Below are 25833 nucleotides of genomic sequence, written 5' to 3' on the forward strand. Positions count from 1 at the left end.
ACGGACAACGTTAGATCAGCAACAAAGTGCTTGACTCCACATCTAGGGTACAAAGTGGTTTCAGGTCTAAGGGCGGTTTACACCATTATCACCATGGGAGTAACTTATGACACTTTGCATAACTTTGCATGTAGTACTCTCATAGCGGGTCAATCCAGTATAAATATTACTCCTAATATTTATACCTACGTCAAGACTTGATAACTCCTTATCCCATGATCCATGAGATGTGATCATCAGTCTATCTTCATAATAGTCTTTATGCTTTAAGGTTATCCCCTTTACCTTAAAGCTCGACTACGGATACTTTAAGAATAGTGTCCTTATGTTTAATATTATCTCATGATTAAGTCACACTTAATTATTAAACGGACTTTCTATTCTAGGGACTTCATTATTTTGCAACCTTACAAATATAATAAAGAAATGCCATATTTATATTCAAACTCCTAAAGCAAATACTATGAAAATAGATTGGCTCTTAGGGCTTACTCCAACAGCTCTTTCATTCATTCTCTGTTCATGAAATTCCAAGTGAAGTGTGTGAAGAATGTGTGCAATCCAAGCAGCATAGGAATAGCTTTAGTAAAGATGTTGGAAGCAGGACTAGAGTTACTCTTGAGGTGGTGTACTCTGATGTGTGTGGCCCTATACAAGTTGAATCTATGGGAGGCAACAGGTACTTTGTCACATTCATAGATGATTTCAGTAGAAAATTGTGGACTTACTTGATTAAGCAGAAAAGTGATGTGCTTGGTGTGTTTATCAAGTTCAAATCCATGGTTGAAAGACAAAGTGGTCACAAGATCAAAGTTTTAAGAACTGATGGTGGTGGTGAATATGTGTCAAAAGAGTTTGATACATTATGTGAAAGAGATGGTATTATACTTATACATGAAGTGGTGCCATCATACACACCTCAGCAAAATGGTGTTGTAGAGAGGAAGAATAGAACAATCATGAATATGGTGAGAAGTATGTTGAAAGGCAAGCACTTACCAAAAGAATTGTGGGGTGAAGCTGTGTCTACTGCAACATACATTTTGAACAGATGTCCTACTAAGAAATTAGAAGGAATTACACCAGAAGGGTGCTGGTCAAACACTAAACCAAGTTTGAGTCACTTGAAAGTGTTTGGTTCTATTGCCTATAAACATGTGTCAGACCAGTTAAGAAGAAAGTTGGATGACAAGTCAAATCAAATGGTGTTGGTTGGTTATCAATATCATTCAACAGGTGGTTACAAGTTGCTTGATCCTGTGACAAAGCAAATTGTAGTAAGCAGAGATGTGATAATTGATGAAATTAAAGAATGGGATTGGACTCAAAGTGCTAAGAAAGGTACTGTGAGAATCATGTTTGAAGATCAAACAATTGAAACTGAAGCACAAGTTCAACCAGCTGCAAACAGGCCACAGAGAACTAGAAATATGCCAGCAAGACTGCAAGACTGTGAAACAACACCAGATGATCAAGTGAATGATGAGGGTGAGATAGTTCATTATGCATTTCTTGCTGACACTGAACCAGTAAGTATGAGTGAAGCATTGAGTGATCCAAAATGGATCAATGCTATGATTGAAGAACTGGATTCAATAGAAAACAATGATACATGGTCTCTAGTGAGTTTACCATATGGCAAGAAGGCTATTGATGTGAAATGGGTTTTAAAGTGAAGGTGAATTCACAAGGTGAAGTAACCAGACACAAGGCAAGATTGGTAGCAAAAGGATTTCTTCAAAAGGAAGGTATTGATTTTGAAGAAGTTTTTGCTCCTGTGGCTAGAATTGAAACAATAAGGCTAGTTGTTGGATTAGCTAATATCAACAACTGGTCTATATATCAGATGGATGTGAAGTGTGCTTTCTTAAATGGCCCTTTAGATGAAGAAGTGTATGTGAAGTAACCAGTTGGTTTTCAAGTTGATGGTCAGAAAGATAAACTGTATAGACTGCATAAAGCACTATATGGCCTCAAGCAAGCTCCTAGAGCTTGGAACAAGAAGATTGACAGCTATCTAAGTGATATAAGATTCATAAAATGCACTACAGAACATGGTGTGTATGTTAGAAGATCAAGCAGTGATAACTTAGTGATTTTATGCCTATATGTAGATGATTTGCTGATAACTGGTAGCAGTGAAAGTGAGATAAGTAAATTCAAGTGTGAACTCATGAAGGAGTTTGAAATGACTGATCTTGGTCATATTTCATACTTCATAGGGATTGAATTTTACAAGTGCAGTAAAGGGCTATTGATGCATCAAAGAAGGTATGCAAGTGAAATTCTAAAGAAATTTGATATGCAAAACTGCAATCATGTAGTTACTCCATCTGAACCAAGGCAACAATTGTCAAAGAGTGTGGAAGAAGCTGAGATAGATCCAACAAGCCTCATTGGATCCTTGAGATATTTGTGTAATACAAGGCCTGACCTGGCTTATAGTGTTGGTGTGGTTAGCAGATTTATGCAAAAGCCTAAACTATCACACTTAGCTGCTGCAAAGAGAATATTGAGGTATATCAGAGGTACAATGGATGGAATACTATTCCCTAATACAGACAAAGGAAAGCAATGTGAATTGATTGCTTATACTAATTCAAACTGGTGTGGAGATGCAGATGATAGAAAATCAACTGCAGGGTACTTATTCTTGTTGAATAATGCTCCAATAGCATGGTGTTCTAAGAAGGAATCAGTAGTAGCCTTATCATCTTGTGAGGCTGAATACATTGCAACATCATTATGTGCATGCCAAGCCATCTGGCTAGTGAATCTAATGGAAGAAATGACATGTGAAGATCATGGATCAGTGACCATGAATATTGACAACATCTCAGTAATAAATTTGGCCAAGAATCCTGTTGCACATGGCAAGAGCAAGCATATTGAGATGAGATTTCATTATCTCAGAGAACAAGTGAATAATGGAAGATTGTGTCTGCAACATTGCAAAAGTGAAGAACAAATTGCTGATATCATGACAAATTCAGTGCAAACTGAATTATTCAAAAGAATGAGGAACATGATAGGTTTGACTTCATTAACAACAATGAATTAGGTGGTGCAAGTACTTTAATTTATAGTTATAAAAAATGGAAAATGCTAGTAAGCACGACAACAGTTGTCGTACAAATCCAACGACATGACGTGGTCATCACCCTTCTTTTTCTCTCTCTTCACGATCTGAGTTTTTTTCCTGAGCCTTCAATCACCAACTCCATTTCAAAGTAGTTATGCTTCTGTTTCTCTTCTCACCAACCCCATTCATTCCTGACCAATCTTCCGCCGTCGTCCTCGCCACCGGAGTATTGACAAGGAGGACTTGATGGAGAGGAAACCGCCGGAGTTCACCTGTGGTTGTATTTATCAATCCTCGTAGTGGCTGCCGTCACGGTCCAATTTATTCATGTATTTTATTGTTTTCTAATTTTAATTTCTGTACCAAATGTCACTAAATAGTTGATAATGAAATTGTTATTGCTGGATGTAAAATAAGAAACTCCAAAACTACTGCTGATAAGTATTGTCGTTTTACGCTGTGAAGAACGAATGCGGCGATGCTCTGAATAGCGGTGAAAGGAACACCGTCCGACAGTAAAAAGGAGATGGTGGATCGGTCATATGGGAATGGGTCAGGCAAGGAAACAGGAATGGATCTTTTGATTTTTTTTATATTTGTTTTAGAGAAATTATAGAAAAATATGTGTGGCATAATCCGGAGCGTACGATGAATCTGACGGGTCTGGATAGGCCAAAGGAACTTGGATTTGGCTTGTCGTGCCATTCGTCGGTGGAAACATGTCGTTCCATCTAGCACTACTCATAAAAAATTTGTGATTAACATCTAGTGTCGGTGGGCAGTGATGTTCATGCTGCATTGAGTGGCCACGTCCACAAAAAGCATTCGTGGCACATAGGACACCATACATTGATAATTTAATATTTTTAATGGAATTTATTATTTTCATCTACATTTTTGGTTCCACTCCCTTAGACACACTACTAGGTGTGGAAATTTCCCCGAATCCAACCACACTCTAGTACACTCCAAAAATGAAAAATATTTTCCTCGTATAGAGTTCGCATTTGGTACTTATAAAAGTACAACCCGCACGAGCATCATTCTCACACTTTTCTTAAGTTCATCACTCTTGAAGTTGCTGAAAAATTAAGAATTTGGGAAGGGTTTTTATTTGTGTTAACTGTTAATTCAATTCTATGGCAAAGGAAATGAAGTTCTTTGTATCATTTGTTGAGTTTGCACCCGCACCTATGATTCCACTTAAAAAGGTTTCACATGCTCCGGTGTTAGAAACTATCGTGGAAGAAAAAGAGGCTGCAAAATAAATTATTCAAGTGTCACTAATAATCATTTTATAAGGTTCTTGATGAGATTCAAACTTGGAGAATTTGAGGTTACAAGATTAAGGTTTTTGTTTTTGTTTTTGTTTTGTTAAGTAGTCTATTGACTAGAAATTTCATCTAGGTACCTTCATTGGATTGGATGCTAAACTCTTTCTGAACTAACTCTAAAGTGTAACTCTAGAAGCTATATATTGTTGTGTAATTGTTCACTTTCATTTGTTGTAAAGAATGTTGTTTCACAATCGACCAAGTGTTTTTGTTGTCAATTTTGTGGTATATTAAAGGTTTTGTTTCTTGTTTAATTAATCTTTGTTTTTTTTTTGTTATGTTAAGAGTGTCACATTGGTTGAGAGATGGCCTGACTAAGTGTTTATATATTAGAGACAATCCTCACCTTACAAGTCGGTTTTGTAAGGATGAGTTAGCCTCAATACTCAATTCTAAGATGGTATCAGAGCCTCTCCACGACCCGTTGGGCCACCTGTTATCAGGTTTCCGCTATCGGGCCACCTACCGTTTATATCCACGCACCAAGCCCAATAGTGCTGGGCGTGAGGGGTGTGTTAAGAGTCCAACTTCGGTTGAGAGATGACCTGACTAAGTGTTTATATACTAGAGGCAATCCTCAACTTACAAGCTGGTTTTGTAAGGATGAGTTATGCCCAATACTCAATTCTAAGATGTTACAAGTTGATTGATTAAACTATTTGTATACGATTGTTATTAGCCTCAGCCGATATGAGTTGAGAAATTGTGGCTAAATATTTGCGAACATAGACCAACGCAGTTCCTAACCTGAAACGAACGATCTTGCTGAAGAAAACTCGATTGCAATATCATACACAGTTGCATAGAGGCAATGTTAATTGTGTTTTTTTTTTTTTTGAATGAAGAGGCAATGTTAATTGTCACGAATGAGGGCCAACATCTTTTTACTCTAAATCAATGTTTCTTCTTGAGACACAACAATTAGTCCTAGGAACATAGGCGTAGTGGGGTGTAAAATACAAAACTTTAATTGTGTACTATTGTGGTACTTACCTACACAAAGAATCAGTGTGATATTTTTTTTCTTCTATAAGCTAGAAATTTTTTTAAGAAACTAGTTTGAAGATCAGCACGAATTCGATATTTAATTTCGTCATTATATTAATAAAATCTAAGTAAAAACTATTGTGTTTTTTTATTTTATAAAACTTATTAAATTTTGTCATTCTACTCCGCTTCATTCCGTTATATTATATCAATTCAAACAGAGGTAAAAATTTTAGCCACTAAACTATTTGATATACAATTAGAGGTGTAGGCAATACAATAGACGACTCTAATTGCTAAAGAATTTTTAAGATACAATAATTGATAAGAAATTCTAAGTTAAAATTTTGTGCTTTTATTTGACAGAGTTTCAGCGTTTTTTTTTCAGAGAGACGTTAATCTTTTCTTCAAGTATTCCGCTCCTTATATAGGCTTGAATAAAAGATTCGTTAAAATTCTAAGTTAAGACTTTGTGCTTTTCTTTGACAGAGTTTCAACGTTTTTCTTCAAGTCTTTTACTCCTTATATAGGCTTGAATAAAGATCCGTTGAAGTTGTCCTTGCACAAATAGAGTTGTTGAGAAGCTTTGATCCAAAGTCGTTGATCCAACCCTTGATTTAGATAATTGTTGGAGTAAGCCCTAAAAGCCAATCTATTTTGATAGAATCGTCTTTTGTATGATGACTTTGATTTATATATTTAATATATATAATAAGGCATTTCTTTATTATGTTTATTTGAAACTAATAAAGTCCCTAGAATAGCTAGTCTAATTAATGGAACATTAAGTGTGACTTAATAGTGAGACTCCATTAAACATAAGGACACTATTCTTAAAGTATCCATAGTCAAGTTTTACTGTGATGTGGGATAACGATAAAACATAGAGACTATTATGTGAGTAGACTGATGACCTCATCCCACGAGTCATGGATATGAGATATCAAGTCTTCACATAGATATAAATGTTAGGAGTAATATTTATATTGGATTGACCCGCCATGAGAATACTACATAGTATGTTATGAAAAGTGTCATAAGTTATTCTCATAGTGATAATGGTGTATTCCACCCTTCGACCTGAAATCACTATGTACCCTAGATGTAGGAGTGTATTCCCTTGTTGTCATTCAAACGTTATCCGTAACAGGATGACTATAAAGTTGGTTGATGGGTATTCCACGAATCATGCTGAGGGACATGAGTGACCTAGCTGGAATTTGCCCCTCCTACATAACAGGAGATATGTCTATGGGCCCAATATTGAACTTAGCAAGGGTGACATACTATGCCTTGTGTTCAATATAAACATAAGGGCAAAGGGGTAATTATACACACGATCGTTATCACAGAAAGGTTTCGTCAGATCACATGACATTCTCGTCACTTGGGTAGCAGTGATGTGTTGCTAGATACCGCTCACTGTTTATAATATTAAATATGTGATTTAATATTATTGCCAACGTTACGAGAACCTATAGGGCCGCACACAAAGAACAGATAGATAAGAGAAATAAATAGGTAAGACTTATTTATAAAATAATAAGTAGGACTTATTAGTAATTAAATAATTAAGTATGACTTATTATTTAATTTATGAAAATAGAGAAATGCGGTCCACCGTAAGGTACGGTGGAGTGCTTGGTTTAATGACCACACAAGTGGTTCTATAAATAGAACCCTTGTGATGAAGTTTTGTAAGCTTTTAACCTAATTCACAAAGTGAAACCTAGCCGCCGCTCTCTAAACCCTATTCTCTCTGAATCTCTGGTGGAATTGGCTAGCACCGGTCATCGGAGAAGTTCTGTTCGTGTGGACTGAGTAGATGCATCGCTTCTTTGCTTTGCTCGTGATCAGAAACCGTTTCTACCTCAAAGGTTCTGCACTTCAAGAGGTAAACACATAAACTTGTGGTTTTGTGTTCTTTGATTTGTGATTAATGGTTTAATCAAGATCCGTTCATCGGGATTGTTCCGCTAAGAGGATTAATTATTTTGAAAAACCCCTCTTAAATCACTTCAATAATGTCGTTAAAGGACATTTGAAAACTCTTTGCTACAAAAGGAATTTACCATTCATTCTACTTGTCTTTCAAAGTTTGCTTGATACTACACGTGATTAGAAGAAGAAAAATTTGACTACAAAAGGAAATTAGGGTTCTTGGAGTGACCTATAGAAGAAGAGTTTCTTGTTTGTTTCATCTACTTACATTTTGATGAAGCAATTCTACCACCCATCATGCTAGAAAGAAGAAAATGAATGAAGTAAACACCTTTGAAGGCGATGGTTGAGCTCCATTCAATGTGTTTAAAATTTCAATGATTACCTCCTGACCTAGATTAATTAAGTCCTTATGACGTGGAATCACATTGTTAGTCGCAATGTACACTGGCGTCTCCAGGTAGAGGTAAGGGGGTTCAAACTTGAAAAAAATATACATATAACCGTTTATAATTTATAGTTTGAACCCTCTCATTTTTGTTTATTGCACCACTGACCCAACTAAACCCAAACAGTTTTTAACTCACTCATTTGACAAGGCAAAGTTGATTGAATTTGCAAAGTTTTATTCAAGTGAATTTGGTCCAACTAGATTGGCGGTGCTTGATAATTAACTCGAGACTTATATCGTCTATATGTGTAGAAATATTGAATTTGAATCTTTAAAGGGAATAAGTGGTCTTTGAAAAAATTGGTTGAAACTAAAAGACATATTTTTTATCGATTAGTTTACCAACTATTGATGTTACCAATAATTTTGCCCGTTGCTTTCTTTTTATGTGTTTTTATTGAATACCGTTAATCTTGATCGTTCTTAATAACATATGAAACATGTAAAATTTGTATTCGTTAAAACACTATTTATTTTTTTGAATGGAAATGATATTAAATATGGTGGCGTCTAAGGTGAGGGAGCTATTAAGTCCCTCACCGGTGGACCATTAAAATTTTACCATTAGATATAATCAACAGCTTAGATCTATTCAAATTAAAAAAGAAAGTATCTAGGATTATCTACACACAATCTACCATACTTCTTCATCACTATGTAATGCTTCAAAATTTCTTTTTGTCGGTCACTACCAACGCAAATTCCGGCAAACACCTGCACCACTGACGGCGACCACCACGACCGGTGAATTTTTCTTTCTCTTGCTCAAGCATCTAAAACGATAATTGTTTTGAATGCTACTAATTCTACTCTTAAGTGGCTTGAAAATTGGGAAGCTAAAAACTAAAACTCACCCATGAATATTCTTTTTGAATGATCAAACATATGCCTTTTTTAAACCAACCCAACCATTATTCAGAGAGAGAGATGAACAATACCAAGGTAATTTTGAAAATAATAAACCATGTTTAGAGAAATTACAGATCTAAATAACATAGGGCTCTTTGCTGAAACGAAAACAAAACCGTCAGTTTATAGTGTTTGATTTAATGTAAATACCAAAAAAGGAAAGAGATTCTCATAGATTTCAAAACTAATCATGTTTCCAGCAGTGATGATGGTCGTCGGTGGTGCGGTTGTTCGCCGGGGTTTGCGGTTATGATGTAGTTTCTGTTGAATAGAGAGGTTGAAGATGTTAGAGAGTAGTGGTGAAGAAGAGGAATACATGATTGTATGTAGCAACCTACATGTTCTGTTTTTTATTTTAAAAGATCTAAACTGTTGATTACATCTAACGGTAAATTTTTAAGGATCCACCGGTGAGAGACTTAATAGCTTCTTCACCTTAGACGCCACCATAATGATAATTTGTTAAACGTCAACAATTATTTTTTATTTCAAAAATTTCTAGAGAAAGTGGAGATTTTTCTAATTTCAAGGGACATTTAGCTATTTACTTTTTTTTTTTTAAAAAAAAAAAAAATTATACTTAAACAGTTACACGAGTATAAAAATTGAAATTACTCCCTGCTAGTGCTATCTATCCATCCTTTAGTCCGTGTCTGGTGAAAGATATTCAACTGGGCAGTCTCCAACAAGTAAGCAAATCACAGCAGTTTTGGCGATCTCTCTCTCTCTCTTTCTCCTATTTCATCTCAATCTAATCAATCCCGATAGATATGTACGCTTCTCTCTTTTTCTTCAAATCTATTTCAGATCCTTTCATTTTCTTATTCGCTTTTTCGTTTTAGTTTCCCGGAAAAAAATATAAACCGTGTAAACTCAATTTCTACCAAATTTCGATCTCTCTCTCGATCGTTGATCTTTGCTTCTTAATTTTCGTAGATATTTCTTATCGTCGATTGGATTTGTTTTCTTTAGTGTGTTTTTGCTTCTCTAGGTTTCTCGATTGGATTTGATTTTATTAATTTCATTAGAAATTATATAGTAAATCTGTTGTTTTTTTCTTTCAATTCTCACAACAATTAAACTACCAGTAACTAACTGTCGTAGATTTGTAGTCATGTTCAGTAAAATTAGTGATTATGATTGATTATTCTGGTTTTGCGGTAATTTCACTTTTGAATTTTACCGCTTTGTTGTAATTTTGTTGTTTTCATCCGTGGAAAAATCAAGATAAATGAGTTGGTTATGGTTATCTTTGAATTGGACAGGACAGGATTATAGCTTTGGTACATTCGATTTGGTCTAATTATTATGGATTTTAGATTTGGAGTTGATATAGAAGTTGTTAAAAAATGTTTTTTTTTTTTTTTTTTTTTGAGAAAATAGAAGATGCACATACAGTTTTACACCGGCATAATGAACATCTTGTATTGTATGAGATGGCAAAATGATGGTTTCATATGGGATGAGAGCGTAAAGCTATTTTACACTGTCAGTGCATGTCAATAAAACTCTATTTTGTAGAACTCTTTCATGGTCATACACTGTTAGTTTAAAACAACAGTTTTACACTGAGATCCAATGTGAGACCATCATTTATACATTTTAAGTTGCAAGTCTTTCTATTCCAAATATTTACTTTATGTTTGTTTCTTGTTTTTAATTTAGTAGAATAGATCAAGATGGAAATGAAATGAAGTGTATCGTTTTGAATTTTGTGATGAAGCATATTGTTACTCTATAATCTATCTAATTGCATGATTATACAATTATATGCTTTATGGCTACTCTTTTGTAGTTTCATTTAACCAATTAAGTAACCATTTAAGCATTTGTTCACAGAATGGCATCCAACAGGGGTCAAGGAGGAATTCAACAGTTGTTGGCTGCTGAACAAGAAGCACAACGGATTGTGAATGCTGCGAAAAATGGTATTTTTTTTTTTTTTCATTTTTATCATGTCCTGCCCATGTTCTTGATTGGTCTTGCCATAATTTCATCCAATTTTTGGTCTAATTATGTGGCACTTTGGACTAGCTTTGAACTTCTAGACGGTTTTTGACTAAAACGAGTATTTGGTTTATAACTCGTGAAAAAAAAAAGCTCTTATAAGGCTGTGGGAATTTACTGAGAAGCTAAATGAGACCTATCGAAAAAGTCAAACTTCATAATTTATGATAGAAGTTATTTAGTTAGAGTGCTCATAATTAAGATCATGTCAACCTTTTTTCTTCTATAAGTGCTTGTATAAACTTTTTCTCAACCTTAGGGTATGTTTGTATATATTTCTATTGTTTGGATTTTAAAGAAATGGATGGAGTGGAACCTGGGGGGATCTATTTCCAACCCATTCCATCATCTCCTTTCATTTTGCTTCCCCCAATTTGGGAGATATATGAGGGAATCATTAACCCTAATTCTTAGTACCCTAATTATCTGGCTAAGGATCCTCCCACTTCTCAAAAGAAATAGAGGTGTATTTGCCTCGTGTTCTTCCTCTCTACCTCTGCTTAACTGGCTGGTGTATTTGCCTATTCTCAAATTGTTGTTTGAGCTTTTCCTTCTACAGTATTTACTAATTGTTCTATTTACTGGGGTCCAACAATAATAGTATAATCCATTCAATTCGAATTCGCTTTGTTCTGCTAATTTCATCCACTTTCCAAATAATAGAGTAAACACCTTGTTTCCTTCCATCATAATATATTCAAACAATGGTATGGATGCTTTGTTGCATTCTGGTCCATTCAATTCTACTCTGCTTATTTGAAAATATTTAGAGATACAATAATTTTCATTAAGAGTTATGTTCTCGTTGCTGTTCTTTTTATATTGGTCTTTTCATTTTATTAATTGATATTTAGTTTTTTTTTTTAATGTCAATGGGTTTGTTTGTCTACTCTGCATGCAATTACATGATTGTACAATGCACATTTTGTCAAACACTTGTTTGTGCAACTAATTAATGTTATCCTTTGGATCTCCACTATTAGAAAAATCGGCTAGGTTGAAACAGGCCAAAGAAGAGGCTGAAAAGGAGATTGCTGAATACCGGGCTAAGCTTGAGGCTGAGTTTCAAAAGAAAGTCTCGGATGTAAGTTTACTACTGTATTTATCTGTTAGACTACCGATTTATCTTATTCTATGATCTGGTGTATTCTCTAACTTGTGTGCATGTTTTCCTATGAATACAGAGTAGTGGTGATTCTGGAGCTAATGTCAAGCGACTTGACCAAGAAACCGAAGAAAAAATTCATCACCTGAAAACAGAGGCTGCAAGAATATCAGATGATGTTGTCGCTATGCTCCTGAAGTATGTAACAACTGTGAAAAAATAGGAACCTTTGACGATCTGTTGGTGCTGCAGAACTGAACCCCAAACTATGTTGATTATCATATCCTAAGTTTATTTTTGGATCTAGATATTATGGTGTGGATAAGACTATTATTATTATTTAAAACCTTGGTGCGATGTCTTCAAATAATAATTGAGTTTGTTCAAATAAACATTCAAAATTCAAAGACATGTCTATTTGTGTTGCTGTTTAAACAAATGTATGAGGAGTGAAGACTATTTCTTCCCGTGTGTATCAGGTCGAAATGCATGGTTTATTCCTTCCTAACAACCTGACCGCATATTATTTCTCAATATAAGCACAAGAAGACTTGTGTATGTACTTTAATAATCACTTTTCTAAACCCTAAAGTCCATTCTAAATTCAGTCCTTTTATTTTGGCAAATTCTAAAATGGACCCTTGACACAAGTGGTCCATGATCGACCATGAATAATAAATTGTGTTAATGGTTGGATGATGTGATGTCACATGGTCTTATAGTACATCTTCACCATGCAATTATTTTCTCCTCTCTCCACTATAATCCTTATTATATTATCAAATTACTTAGAGAAAAAAATAACAAAAATGTAAAAAAAAAAATTGCAATAAAGAAAAAAAAATGTAACTTAACCTGTTAACAACACATGTTAGAGAATTAATTTAGAAATTTTATCTTAGAAATTGTACATTATCCTAACATTTAAATTGTTTTCTTTCTGACAAAATATAAGCAAAACTTATTTTTTGGTCTGTTGCATAATTGATATATCTAGTCTATATTATTGATCATATTCATCAATTATGCAACATAGTTTGATCTACTAAAAAAAAAATAAGGAACTAGTCAATGACAACTTTTATTGTACTATGTTTGATTTAAAAATTGTTTGAGATTGGGCAAACTGAGGGCCAAATTGGATTGGACAGAAACAAAAAATTTGTCATTCACTGAATCACGTGGCAACTATGTTGCCCGGATGCGGGTACGGTACCGGTACGTGGTATGTTATTTTTAGGAAAACTAAGGTACGGGTAACTCCCTGTAATTTTTTAATAAAATATAATTATATATATCAAATAATAGAGTTATATTGTTAAAACAAATAATTAAACATAAAAATATCACACCACACTTTAAATGTAATTTAAATTGTTCGAAATATCAAAATATGAAATTAAAAACCAGTTAGCTCATCTTGAGAGAAGACGAAGATTGATATGAATAAAAACTAGATCTTTATCTCTCTTTGAATTGAGTCTATTCCTTTTCATTGAATGGTGAATAATTCCGGCGGCTACTTTGTTATTGTTTTTTAGCAATAGTTGCTACTTTTATATTATAAACAAATAAAAAACGTAAATCTTCCTATAAAAAAACTAATAATGAAAGAAAAAGGAGAAAAAAACTGTGTTTTTTTGGATTGATGTACCACGCGCGTACCACAGGTGTACCACGCGTGTACCCATTGCAAAAACAAAAAAAAAGGTACGGCGTCGGTGCGTACTGGGGGAGTACCATACGCGTACCGGTACCCGGGTACCGGTACTCGGTCTAAAATGGAGTACCCATGCAACATAGCGTGGCAACTTTTTGTCCATTGACTAAGTTATCTAAAATACCAAAATAATATTTTGTCCACTAATCATTGTACAAGACAAAATTTGATCAACACCTTAAACATTTATTTTATGCTCTTCTATTGCGTACTATTCTGTCCAATATTTAAATTTTGTAGGGACCAATTTAACCCTTATTATTATTATTAGGATTAATTTTTTTTTTTACAGTAGGATTAAAAAAAAAATTAGTCCCTACAAAATCAAGAGTTTTTATGTTTAGTCTCTCAAAAAATTTATTCACTTTTAGTACTTATAAAATCACGAGTTTTTAATAAGTTCAAAAAAAATTATTTTAGTCCACAATTGCATTTTTTAAGTGTCTTCTTATAATAGTAACTCTAAATTAACAAAGTGTATTTTTGCATCTTATCTTCTTATTATACTATAATTTTAATCTACCAATAAATTTCTATTATTTTTAACACATTTTTTCTTTCCAATAAATTTCATATATTATGTAATAAAAAAAAAAACAAAAATTTAATATGTTATGCACCAAACAAAAAAAATTTTAAAAAAAATCTTCCGTTTTTCAAATATATAGCATTAATTAGTTTTATTGAAAAAGAGAGTAATTGACAATGAGTATAATTGACAAATCGCACCCTTAAAATACCAAAATGACAATTAAATAAGAACGCTAAATCCGACGTTAAAAGACATCGATTATATGAATTAATTTTTTTTTTTTGCAAAACAACTATTCGTATTTGTATTTTGGTATTCTAGATAGTAAAAGTTCGATTAGTTAATTTTTTTTATGGATCAATTAGTTATATAAGTGCGAAAAATTATAATACGATAACTGATCATGTTAATGTCAATAATATGAACCCACTTGGGGTTGGTTTAGTGGTGTTGGCTTGGGTCCTTGGAGAATGCTCCTCTCAAGGTCTCATGTTTGATTCTATTTGGTGTCAATTTCGATGGACTATTCCATACAAAGTAAAAAAAAAAACTCTAGCTTTAAATGGATCCCCGCAAGTGGACGGATACCAAGTTTTCAAAAAAAAAAATGTCAATATTATGACAAAGTTTAGTTACCCATTATTTTAAACAAATTAAATACGAAAAAATAGCTTATGAGAGGTAGAGAGAGAGTGAGAGGCGGCTCGCCTAGGGCAAACCTAGGATGGCCGCGCCGGTCTTCTTCTCCGGCAGAGAGCTTTTCACGGGGGGGGGGGGGGGGGGGGGGGGGGGGGGGGGGGGTTCACGGCAGGGTGCCAGATACGGGGAGGGACGGGGGAGATTGGACAGAGGTGAGACTGAGACGGTGGAAAGAGCGGCGACAGATGAAAGGAGGTTTCGACGGGTTTAGACAGTGCAGTCACAGCCGAGGGCGATCGCTTTCTCCCAACCGCGTTATCCTTTCTGTACAGGGAACAATCGTGATCAGATGGTCTCGCGCGATTCCGATCGTTCCATCAGATACAGGTCTCGTTACGGCAAAGAGGATGATCACAGGCATCATTGTTACAGTCCTCAACCTTCACTGCGAACGGATCATCATCAACACCATGATAGACGACAACGTTGTTCATCTTGCTATACTGGATCACGACGGCAAGCCTCTTATCATCGGCGATACAGAAATCACAACGAGGATCACATTACAGGGTCTGGTTTAGCACATAATAAGGTATGCGTTAATGATGTTGTGCTTGGTAGTTTAGAATCTGGTTCTGGTACAGAGAAACTTCAGGGTTGTGATAAGGATAATTTGGGTACTGACCTTAAAAGGTATGTATCATTCTATTTTACAAATTTCCCTGCTCAATTACCGCGTTTCTATCTTAGGAGGGTATTGAAGTGTGTGGGATGTTGGATGATGTTTTTGTTCCTAAGAAACACAACGTGCATGGTAAACCTTATGGTTTCGTTAAATTCGTTAATGTTAGAGACGTATCAAAACAAACTAATGCCTTGAATAATATGAGTTTCGGTCATTTTCGTGTTCAAGCTAGAGTTGCTAACGTTGTTGCGAAACGGAGGCCACTAAAAAGAGGCCGTTTTCGGGGGCGGAAAATGGAGGCCATAAGAAGGTTGAAAACGTTGTTGCGAAGGAGGTTAGAGACCGTCCCTTAACTACATCTACTGCGGGTGTGGGAGGCGTTGCTGACACTGCGAAGTTGGGACCAGAGAAGAAGTCAGGAGAAGATATCCTTGCTGCTACGGGAAAGGGGGAGTCAAACCTTTCAGAAGGTGTAAACGTGGGCGATGTCTTGGTTAAGCTGCGGGGTAGTCAGAAGCGGGTTCAACATAAAAGTCAGCAGTTTAAGACAACCTCAAGTAAGTTGCCAACGGACATTGACGCAGAGCCGAATCAAAATGTTTTGTTGCGAAAATACAAGTCTTCGGCTGATGATGTGAAATGGGTCCGATCTGGTCTTATAGCAACGATTTCGGGTGGTGAGACGGTCCCAGTTGTGCAAAATAGAATAGCGGACGCAGGCTTTTACGATTTGGTTATTATTCCGATGGGGGCCGACACTATTTTTGTTCGAAGCGAGTCAGAGGTGGAAGTTGTGACTGTAATGGACAATGCCAAGGAGTTTTTCAAGCTTTTATTCTCAAATTGGGTGAGATGGGAGCCAGGGGTGGTGCCTTTCCGAAGGGGGGCTTGGGTCCGTCTATATGGAGTTCCGTTACAGGCTTGGAATGAAATTTTTTTTCGGCTTTGCGTACTCGACTGTGGAAGGTTCTTGCGAATGGATAGTTGTTCGTTAGACAAAGATAGAGTTAGACGAATGGATAGTTTTTCGGCTCGTGTTTTGTTAGCAACACCTGACCTAGAGACTATTAAGAAAGTTGAAAAGGTGCTGGTAGATGGAGTCCTGGTGGAGATCAAGTTAGTTGAGGAATGGGGCTATGCGATGGGGGAAGATGCTTGTTTGTTCGAGAATGATAATGCCTCTGAAGCATCCAATTACGACATCGAAGCAGGGATTGGTGATCAGGAAGCTAGTCACAATGTTGACTTGTTGGTTGACAATATTGTGAATGAGTTCGAGGAAGATGAATGTTATGCTGTTAAGTTGAAATCAGTCGGAGAGCATTCTGAGTACAAATTTCCCCTATTTGAATATGACTTGGATTTGGAAACCTCTCAACACCAGAGACCTATTAGTTCTCGAGCCGAGCCAGTTGAGGATACTATTGTTGGGAGTGCGGTTCAGGTGACTGTTTGTGTTGACAAGAATCCAGAGAGTGGTGATCCTTCTTAGGGGTCAGGTGTAGGGAGTGGTAAGGCTTTTGAGGGGTCAAAGCATCCAGGCGACAGGTCGTTGACGCTGGTTAGGAATTCGTTACGCAACAAACAGTCTAAGTCTTGTCCCCCAGGTGCTAGTAGATCGGTGTTGTCAGGACCCTGGAGTCTGGATTGGCTGCATGATCACAATTATGGGGATGCAGAGGTTATTTTTTCTACTAGGAAGAAAATAAAGGCAAGAATCTCTCGGGGAGACGGAAATCATATGGATGCGCGAAAATCTCTCAAAAAGAGACAAGGAAGAGGCATGCATCGCCATTCGCTACACACTCTCAAAAAGGTAGCTAGGATGCCTGGTAAGGATCGTAAAGAGGTGTTGAAGGTTCTAAAGAAAAATGTGCGCTAACGTCAAGGAGTGCTAAGAGTTGATCGGTCTTGTGAGGTGGTGCATCAAGTGTCTTCAGAGGAGAATCAATCGTCTGCTTCTGTTAACAATGACTGGGAAAACTGGGTGGTAATGCAGGGCAATAATCGAATGGCTGTGGACGATGTCTGGGGTGTTGGGAAAGCTATAGGAGTTAAGTTTCGAGGTGATAATTCGAATATGTTCAGTGTGTTATCTCGGGCAAGCAAGGGTAAGCTTACAGGGGGTGGCTCGACGACTAAGCGGTGCAAGAGTTTTCAATGAAGATCGTTTCGTGGAATATAAGGGGTCTTGGGGGGTTGAGAAGAGGAAAGAGGTATGCAAGTTGGTGAGGGCTCAGAATCCCTTTATTGTTTGTTTGCAGGAAACAAAACTACAATTGTGTGATATTTCTCTTTGTGGGCCCTGTGGGGGTTTTCGCCCCATGATTTCTCTTATCGTCCTTCGGTGGGGGCGTCAGGGGGCTTGTTAACTATTTGGGACTTAGCGGAGGTTGAGATGTGGTCGTCAGTAAGTTATGAGCATGTGATGTGGTGTCATGGCCGCTTCGTAAAATCTGATGAGGAATTCTATATCGCAAATGTGTACGCGCCTTGTGATAATAGTGCGAAGCAACGGTTGTGGGACTCTTTATCAGCTCGGATTCAGCTGCTGGATGGGAAGAGAGTGTGTGTATGTGAGGACTTTAACGCTGTGAAGAGTGTAGAGGAAAGGCGGTCCATTCGGGTGGGGCATAGTAATCTGGATCATATTCCTTTTCAGCGCTTCATTGATGATAATACTTTGATCGATCTTCCTTTGGGCGGCAGCAAGTTTACTTGGTATAAAGGGGATGGTTCATCGATGAGCCGTCTTGATAGGTTTTTACTTTCTGAAGAGTGGTGTATGGCTTGGCCCAATTGTGCGCAGGTGGCCCAATTGAGGGGTTTATCTGATCACTGCCCTCTGGTCTTATCTGCAAATGAGGAAGATTGGGGACCTCGTCCGGCACGGATGCTCAAATGTTGGTCAGATATTCCTGGTTATACCTCTTTTGTGAGAGATGAGTGGAATTCCTGGCAGGTTGATGGATGGGGCTTTGTTCTTAAAGAAAAGTTTAAAATGATTAAATCTGCCCTGAAGGTTTGACATGCGGCTCATGCTCAAAACTTGCCTAGCAGGGTTGACACTTTGAAGGACCGGCTATCTGTTCTGGATGTCAAGGGGGAAGAGGAGGAGCTTATAGACGCCGAGCTTGAGGAGTTTCATGGGATTACATCGAACATTCAATCGCTTTCACGTTTGAATGCTAGTATTTGTTGGAAACAGTCCCGGACGAGGTGGCTTAAGGAAGGGGATGCAAATTCAAAGTATTTTCATCCGGTTCTTGCGAGTCGCCGTAGGAGAAACTCTTTTTTTTCTATCCAGGTGGAGGGGGTTACTGTGGAGGGTTTGAACCCTATTCGTCAGGCTGTGGCTTCGCACTTCGCTTCTCATTTTAAGGCCATTAGTGTGGATCGACCAGTGGTTGACAATCTTATTTTTAACAGATTGAGTCCGACGGAGTGTGGTAGCCTGACAAAACCTTTTTCTGCCGTGGAAGTCAAGGCTGCAGTGTGGGACTGCGACAGTTACAAAAGTCCTGGTCCTGATGGGGTGAATTTTGGTTTTATCAAGAGTTTTTGGGCAGAGCTTCAGGGGGATGTGATGCGCTTTATTTCGGAGTTTCATAGGAACAGAAAGTTGACTAAAGGCTTAAATTCTACCTTCATTGCCTTGGTTCCTAAAGTGGATAGTCCTCAGCGTTTGAATGACTTTCGGCCTATCTCGTTGGTGGGAAGTCTTTACAAAATTCTGGCTAAGGTGTTAGCTAATAGGTTGCGTCTGGTGATCGGTGGTGTTATTTCAGAATCCCAATCTGCGTTTGTGAAGGATCGTCAAATTCTGGATGGTATTCTTGTTGCGAATGAGGTTGTGGATGAAGCTCGTAAGACTAAAAAGGAGTTGTTGTTATTTAAAGTCGATTACGAGAAAGCTTATGATTCAGTGGACTGGGGTTATTTGGATGATGTGATGGGGAGAATGTCCTTTCCGACCCTCTGGAGGAAATGGATCAAAGAGTGTGTTTGTACGGCAACAACTTCTGTTTTAGTTAATGATAGTCCTATAGATGAGTTCCCTCTTGAGAGGGGCCTCAGACAAGGGAATCCTCTTTCCCCTTTTCTCTTTTTGTTGGCTGCCGAAGGTTTGAATGTGTTGATGAAGGTTGTGGTGGAGCGCAACATGTTCACGGGGTATAGTGTTGGAGCACAAAATCCTGTTTCTATGTCCCATCTTCAGTTTGCCGATGATACGTTGCTTATTGGGATCAAAAGCTGGGCGAATGTACGTACTTTGCGAGCTGTTCTGGTGCTGTTCGAGTCCATGTCGGGGTTGAAGGTTAATTTTTCTAAAAGTATGTTGGTAGGGGTGAACATCCATGCATCTTGGTTACATGAGGCCGTGTTTGCTCTTTGTTGTAAAGTGGGAAGGATGTCTTTCCTTTATCTGAGTCTTCCTATTGGAGGCGATCCGACGCACTGGCTTTCCGGGATCTGGTGATTGCTCGTATAAAGAATAGATTGTCTGGGTGGAAGAGCCGCTTTCTTTCTTTCGGTGGACGTCTGATACTGCTTAAGTCTGTCTTAACCTCTCTACCTGTCTATGCCCTTTCCTTCTTCAAAGCTCCCTCAGGTACTATCTCTTCTATTGAATCTCTTTTGATTAAATTTTTTTTTTTTTTTGGGGGGGGGGGGAGTGAGGATGTTAGGAAAACCTCTTGGATAAGCTGAAAATCTATTTGTCTTCGTAAGGAGTATGGGGGTTTGGGGGTTCGGCAGTTGAGGGAGTTTAACTTAGCTCTGTTAGGGAAATGGTGCTGGAGGTTGCTGGTGGACAGAGGAAGTTTGTGGTTTAGAGTGCTAGAGGGTAGATATGGTTTGGAGGGAGGTAGGGTGAAAGTGGGGGATAGACGAGGGTCTTCATGGTGGAGGGAGATTGCGAGGATTAGGGATGGTGATGGAGGGTATGCAGGAGGATGGTTTGGGGAGAGTATTTCCAAAAAGGTGGGGGATGGTCTGATACTTTGTTTTGGTTTGATCCTTGGTTGGGCGAGAGTCCGTTGTGTGAGAGGTTTAGGCATTTTTTTGACCTGTCTGAGAACAAATCAGTGACGGTAGCTGAGATGGCTTCTTTAGGGTGGGAGTCAGGAGGGGGGGCGTGGGTGTGGCGGAGGCAGTTGTGGGCTTGGGAGGAGGAGTTGTTGGGGGAGTGTCAGGCCTTACTTCTTGGTGTTTCTTTGCAGGCTCATCTTCCAGATAGGTGGCTTTGGTTGCATGATCCTGACCACGGTTACTCTGTTCGCGACGCTTATCAGCTTCTGACTTCTCAGGACTCGGTTACTTTGGATGCTTGTTATGATCTTGTTTGGCACAAGCACGTACCCTTGAAGGTATATATTTTAGCATGGCGTTTATTGCGGGATAGGTTGCCTACTAAAGCCAACCTGGTTTCCCGCGACATCTTACAGTCTACAGCTATCTCTTGTGTTTCTGGTTGTGGAGGGGCGGAGTCGGCTCATCACTTGTTCCTTTCCTGCAACATTTTCGGTTCTCTTTGGGCATTGGTTCGGTCGTGGATTGGCGTTCCTATGGTGGATTACACTACTTTGGGTGATCATTTTGTCCAGTTCACTTCTTCAGCAGGTGGTTCTCGTGCTCGACGGTCTTTTATGCAGCTGATTTGTCTCGCTTGTGTTTGGATTATTTGGACGGAAAGAAATCATAGATTATACGGCGGTTCAACAAGTACTTCTCATCAATTATTGGATAAGATCAAGCTGTTCTCCTATAGGTGGTTGAAGACGACGAGTGTGACTTTAGTCTCAAATTACCATAGTTGGTGGTCTGATCTTTTACTTTGTTTGGGCCTTGTATGATTTGTATGGTTCTTTTCGTGGCTCTTTGTAAATATTTTTAGTCGTTCTCAGTATACCTTGTACTGGGAAGACTGTTTATTAATATATATCTAATTTTAGCTTGTTCAAAAAAAAAAAAATATTATGACATTTTTATGTTTAAAATGTTACTCATAATTTATAAGGAGCTTAATTAGTAAAATGGTCCCTTAAAGAAATTTTTGGTTTCACATTGGTAGGGGTGCTCGCGGTTCGGTTTGGATCGGTTTTGAGGTAAAAACTCATCCGATCCAAAAATAAATTCATTTGCGGTTTGGTTCGATTTTGGATGACAAATAAAAAAAATCCGATCCAATCTGATCCAATATTATGCGGTTTAATTTGGATCGGTTTTTGGATATCCAAATTATAAATTATAATTTTTTTAATAAATATAAATATTATAAAAAACACTACAAAATAATAGTTTGACATTTTTGACAAAATAAATATTAAGTTTGATGTAAAATATAACATATAATATATTGAAAATTAATATTTTGGAATGACAATTACCAATTATATTCGAAACATATAAAAAGTAAAAAAAATAGATTAAATTAAACTAACATATAGTATTATCAAAATTTAAAATAGATTAAATTAAACTAACATATAGTATTAACAAAATTTAAAATGGAAAAAAAAGGTTAATGGAATATATATATATATATATATATATATATATATATATATATGGGGTTTTCTAACTTAGACCCTAGTTAGGTCTAAGTTAGCAAGGTGCACCTTTTGAGTTGGACAAAAATACCCATTTTTTTTTTTTGAAACAATAGAGCAACTGGGGCATGTATGTAATTTGCATCATAAAAATACCCTTTTTTTTTTTTTTTTGAAACAATAGAACAACTATTACATTTTTAAAATTTCTTCCAAATTTCGACCTCATTTTACGTGCGAATCGAACGCCGATTTCAAAAACTAATACCGGAAACCTTTGTAAAATTGAAAAACGATCAAAATCCATATAAGGAACGTCGAGTTTCGTTGAGTATTGAGGGAGATCGAACCGGGTCAAAAACCGGGTCGCACGACCCGTTTCTGCATAAAACGGGTGGGAGGGACGATGAACAGTGCGCGTCGCCCACGCCCACTCTCACCGGCGGCGCGTGGGGCGCGTGCGGACTCAGGGAGGCTCTATTTTTTTTTTATTTTTTCATAATAAAATAGTAGATAATATTCTGGAAATTTTGGTATATTGTATGAAATTTTTGGAGACCCGAAACTATTTTTAGTTAATTAAATGAGTAAAAAGGTTATTAAAAATATTATAATTCCATAAAAAATTTCCAAAATTTTATGTAAAGTACTATGAATTATTTAGAACCCTCTTGTGTACCTCACTCTCCCTAGTTCAAGTCATGAAATTATTTTCACAAATTCCGCTGATTATTTAAAACCATTTAACAAATAATAATAATAATTTCATAGATTTGTACTCTGAAACCAATTGTGTTTTTATTTGTTTCTAATAAAATATTAGATAATATTCTGGAACTTTTGGTATATTTTATGAAATTTTTTGAGACCTGAAACTATTTTTCGTTAATTAAATGAGATAAAACGGTAATTAAAAACTATTGTTTGCTTCTGAAACCATTTAGCTGGAAGAATGGTTTCAGAGAGTTATACTGTGAAACCATTCTAGCAGTAAAATGGTTTCAGAAGCAAACAATTAAAAATCAACTCCCTTGAAACCATTCTATCAGTGAAATGGTTTCAAAGTACAACGCTCTGAAACCATTGTACCAGCTAAATGGTTTCAGAATGGTTTCAGAAGCAAACAATTAAAAAATTACTCACTGAAACCATTCTACCAGTAAAATGGTTTCAGAGAGTTATACTGTGAAACCATTCTACCAGCTAAATGGTTTCACAGTATTATATAAAGATAATTAAAGGTAGTGAAAAATGGAGTTTTTTTTTTGGTGTCCAAATCAAACGAACCAAGTCTCTATTTGTAGACAAAAAAAAATTATGAATTTTGGTATAAAAATAAAAAAATAAAAAATTAATTTACAACGAAATAATTGAGTTTAAAGTATTAAATGAAAAAAAAAAACACGCCAACCACCCAGCAGTTGACACGTGTCCTGCTTTTTTAAAATGAAATTTTCTCTCTCCAGGCGCAGATCTTGTGTGGTGCACGCGCTGGCTTATCATGGAGATGGATGATCTGGACTGTCTCATTGATCCGACAGCCATGATGAGATCATCTCTTGGCCGTCTGATGGAAATCAACGGTCTGTAACGGTGGTCCTGCGGTAGGCGCGCGACACTGGATCAGCGCCAATATGTTTTTTTTTTTTTTTTAAAAAAAAGAAAGGGTATTTTTGTCCAACTCAAAAGGTGCACCTTGCTAATTTAGACCCAACTGGGTCTAAATTAGCAGCCCCCTATATATATATATATATATATATATATATATATATATATATATATATATATATATACTAATAAAAAGATAAATAAATATTAAAATATATGTATGCGGTTTGGATCGGTTTTAAGAAATCAATCCGAAATCCGATCTGATCCAGCGGTTTTCACAAAAGAACATCCAAACACATCCAAAAAACTTCGGTTTTTTGCGATTTTCGGTTTTTTTGGATCGGTTATCGGTTTTTATTTGGATTGGTTTGGATTTGAGCACCCCTACATTGGTCCCTTAAAGAAAAAAGGTCCGAATAAGTCCCTTAAAGAAAAAAAGATTTGAATAGGTCCCTTAAAGACATCTCCGTTAATCAGTTTGGTCCTATTCAGACCTTTTTTTAGGGACCAAACTGATTAACGGAGATTTTTTCAAGGGACCTATTCAGACCTTTTTTTTTCTTCTTTAAGGGACCTATTCAGACATTTTTTTCTTTAAGGGATCAATCTGAAACCAAAAATATCTTTAAGGGATCATTTTACTAGTTAAACCTTTATAAGGAAACCAATTAAATATATAAGTTTATTATATTAACTGTATATTCATCATATCTTTAATGGATCTAATAAACTTATATTCTATTATAAAAAATATTTGTTCTTATCTGTTCTTATCAGTTTAATATCTGATATGTGGTCCATTGGGTCACACGATATTAAATTACTTTTTTGAGGGGGAGTTGCCACCACAATAGCTTGCTATTGGGCTTTTCACGTGTTGCTAATGCGTTGCACTATTGCATTGGCTAGACGCACCCCACTAAAAGAAAAAAAAAATTATAAAATATAAATTGAAAATAAAAAGTAAACTTATATTCTAAAATAGTTATAAAAAAACTCTAAATTCCAATTTGAACATTGTTGCAGCAGATCTGGAAATGGAAAGAAACAGAAGAAGCATGAACCAAGTCCTGTGCATACACCAACCGTTATAGCTTCAAGTGCATTTTGCATCGGGGAAAGAATTTGAGATTGAGTTTTTGTTCTGTCTTAATTCTTGAAAATAAAAAATAGAGAAAGAACAACACAAAATTTGTTTTTCCTGCACATAAACAAAAGCTTACCCATTTCTTTGCAATCTCAACTTTTTCATTTTGAGAAGATTTCGCATGAATTATTGTTAGGGTGGTAGAAAGATGTGGATAATTTTAGATTGCTTAATTTGAAGAAGTTGATTTGTTGGTTTCTTTGGGAATTGAGAAATTCACTCTTCATATGAGTGTTGTTGAAGAGAGGGAGAAGGAGGAAGGTGTGTGTTGATAAGGGCCGGTCCCGAGTATTTGGAGGTCCTGTTTGAAAATTTAAAATGGATCTTTAATAAAAATATAATTGTTTTTTAAAAGTCATTCTCTATTTAAATTGTAAATAACATAAAAAATAGTCATCATAAATAACATCTAAAAGCGACATATTTTAATCAACTTTACATTTTCTTGGTGAATTTTTTTTTTTGTAATGTTGCTTCTTTTTTTACAATCAACCGCAAGTTATTTATAAAATTAACAGTGTGTTTATTAAATATTTTATTTTTTGAGTTATAAAATATTTTTAGCAGTAATAAAGTATTTAATTTTTTTTACTTATATAAATTTTTAATAAACCGATATAAATAATTAGAGGCCCTAAATGTTTGAGGCCCTGTGCGGTGGATCACCTTGCACACCCACAGGGTCGGCCCTGGTGTTGATAAGAGGAAGATAATTTTGAGAAAGTTTTGGGAAGACCCATGATAACATGAAAAGCAACCTACTGTAGCTGCTTGCCGGAGAAGAAGGTGGATATATATTCACAGGATGTTTGAGTTTTTTTTTTTTTTTTTTTTTTTAAATTTAATTGGTTACATATTAATTTTTTTTTATAATTACATATTAAGTTTTTTAATGACTTACTAATTTATATGGTAATATCAATTTGATTAAAGTTTTGTTTTAAAAATGGGTTCTGCTAACATGTGCCCTAAGGGCACATTTTAAGGTGCATTTAATTAACTAATATCTTATGGCAAATGCTAACATGTGCTCCAAGGGCATATATTAAGGTGCATTTAATTAACTAATATTTCATTTAATTTACTTCAAAAATAGTAATAATTAATTTTATTAATTAAAAGATATAGTCCA

The 25833-nt window shown here is 36.3% G+C and overlaps 1 protein-coding gene and 1 non-coding gene across 3 annotated transcripts; both read left to right on the forward strand.

Annotated features, from left to right (window-relative positions):
- Positions 1-9297: 9297 nt before the first annotated feature.
- On the forward strand, positions 9298-12227 carry LOC123898327 (V-type proton ATPase subunit G-like). Of its 2 annotated transcripts, none has more exons than XM_045949266.1 (4): positions 9298-9393; positions 10544-10632; positions 11695-11795; positions 11896-12227. In XM_045949266.1, exons 2-4 carry the CDS (start codon positions 10545-10547, stop codon positions 12037-12039), a joined length of 333 nt encoding a protein of 110 aa, XP_045805222.1. In that variant the 5' UTR covers positions 9298-9393; position 10544; the 3' UTR covers positions 12040-12227. The 2 variants fall into 2 exon arrangements, with proteins under 2 accessions (XP_045805222.1, XP_045805214.1); XM_045949258.1 differs by having other exon boundaries at positions 9317-9476.
- Positions 12228-24280: 12053 nt separating this feature from the next.
- LOC123903322 lies at positions 24281-24474 on the forward strand. Its single transcript, XR_006807906.1, has one exon. It is a non-coding gene; the product is annotated as a U2 spliceosomal RNA (small nuclear RNA).
- The last annotated feature ends 1359 nt before the right edge of the window (positions 24475-25833 follow it).

Source organism: Trifolium pratense, linkage group LG1 (genome assembly GCF_020283565.1).
Source record: "Trifolium pratense cultivar HEN17-A07 linkage group LG1, ARS_RC_1.1, whole genome shotgun sequence".
NCBI classification, from domain to species: Eukaryota; Viridiplantae; Streptophyta; class Magnoliopsida; order Fabales; family Fabaceae; genus Trifolium; species Trifolium pratense.

Coding starts and splice junctions, on each gene's coding strand:
- LOC123898327 (XM_045949266.1), top strand. CDS start 10,545: ATGGCATCCAACAGGGGTCAAGGAGGAATTCAACAGTTGTTGGCTGCT. Junction 10,633..11,694: donor TGTGAATGCTGCGAAAAATG/GTATTTTTTTTT, acceptor CTCCACTATTAG/AAAAATCGGCTAGGTTGAAA. Junction 11,796..11,895: donor TTCAAAAGAAAGTCTCGGAT/GTAAGTTTACTA, acceptor CTATGAATACAG/AGTAGTGGTGATTCTGGAGC.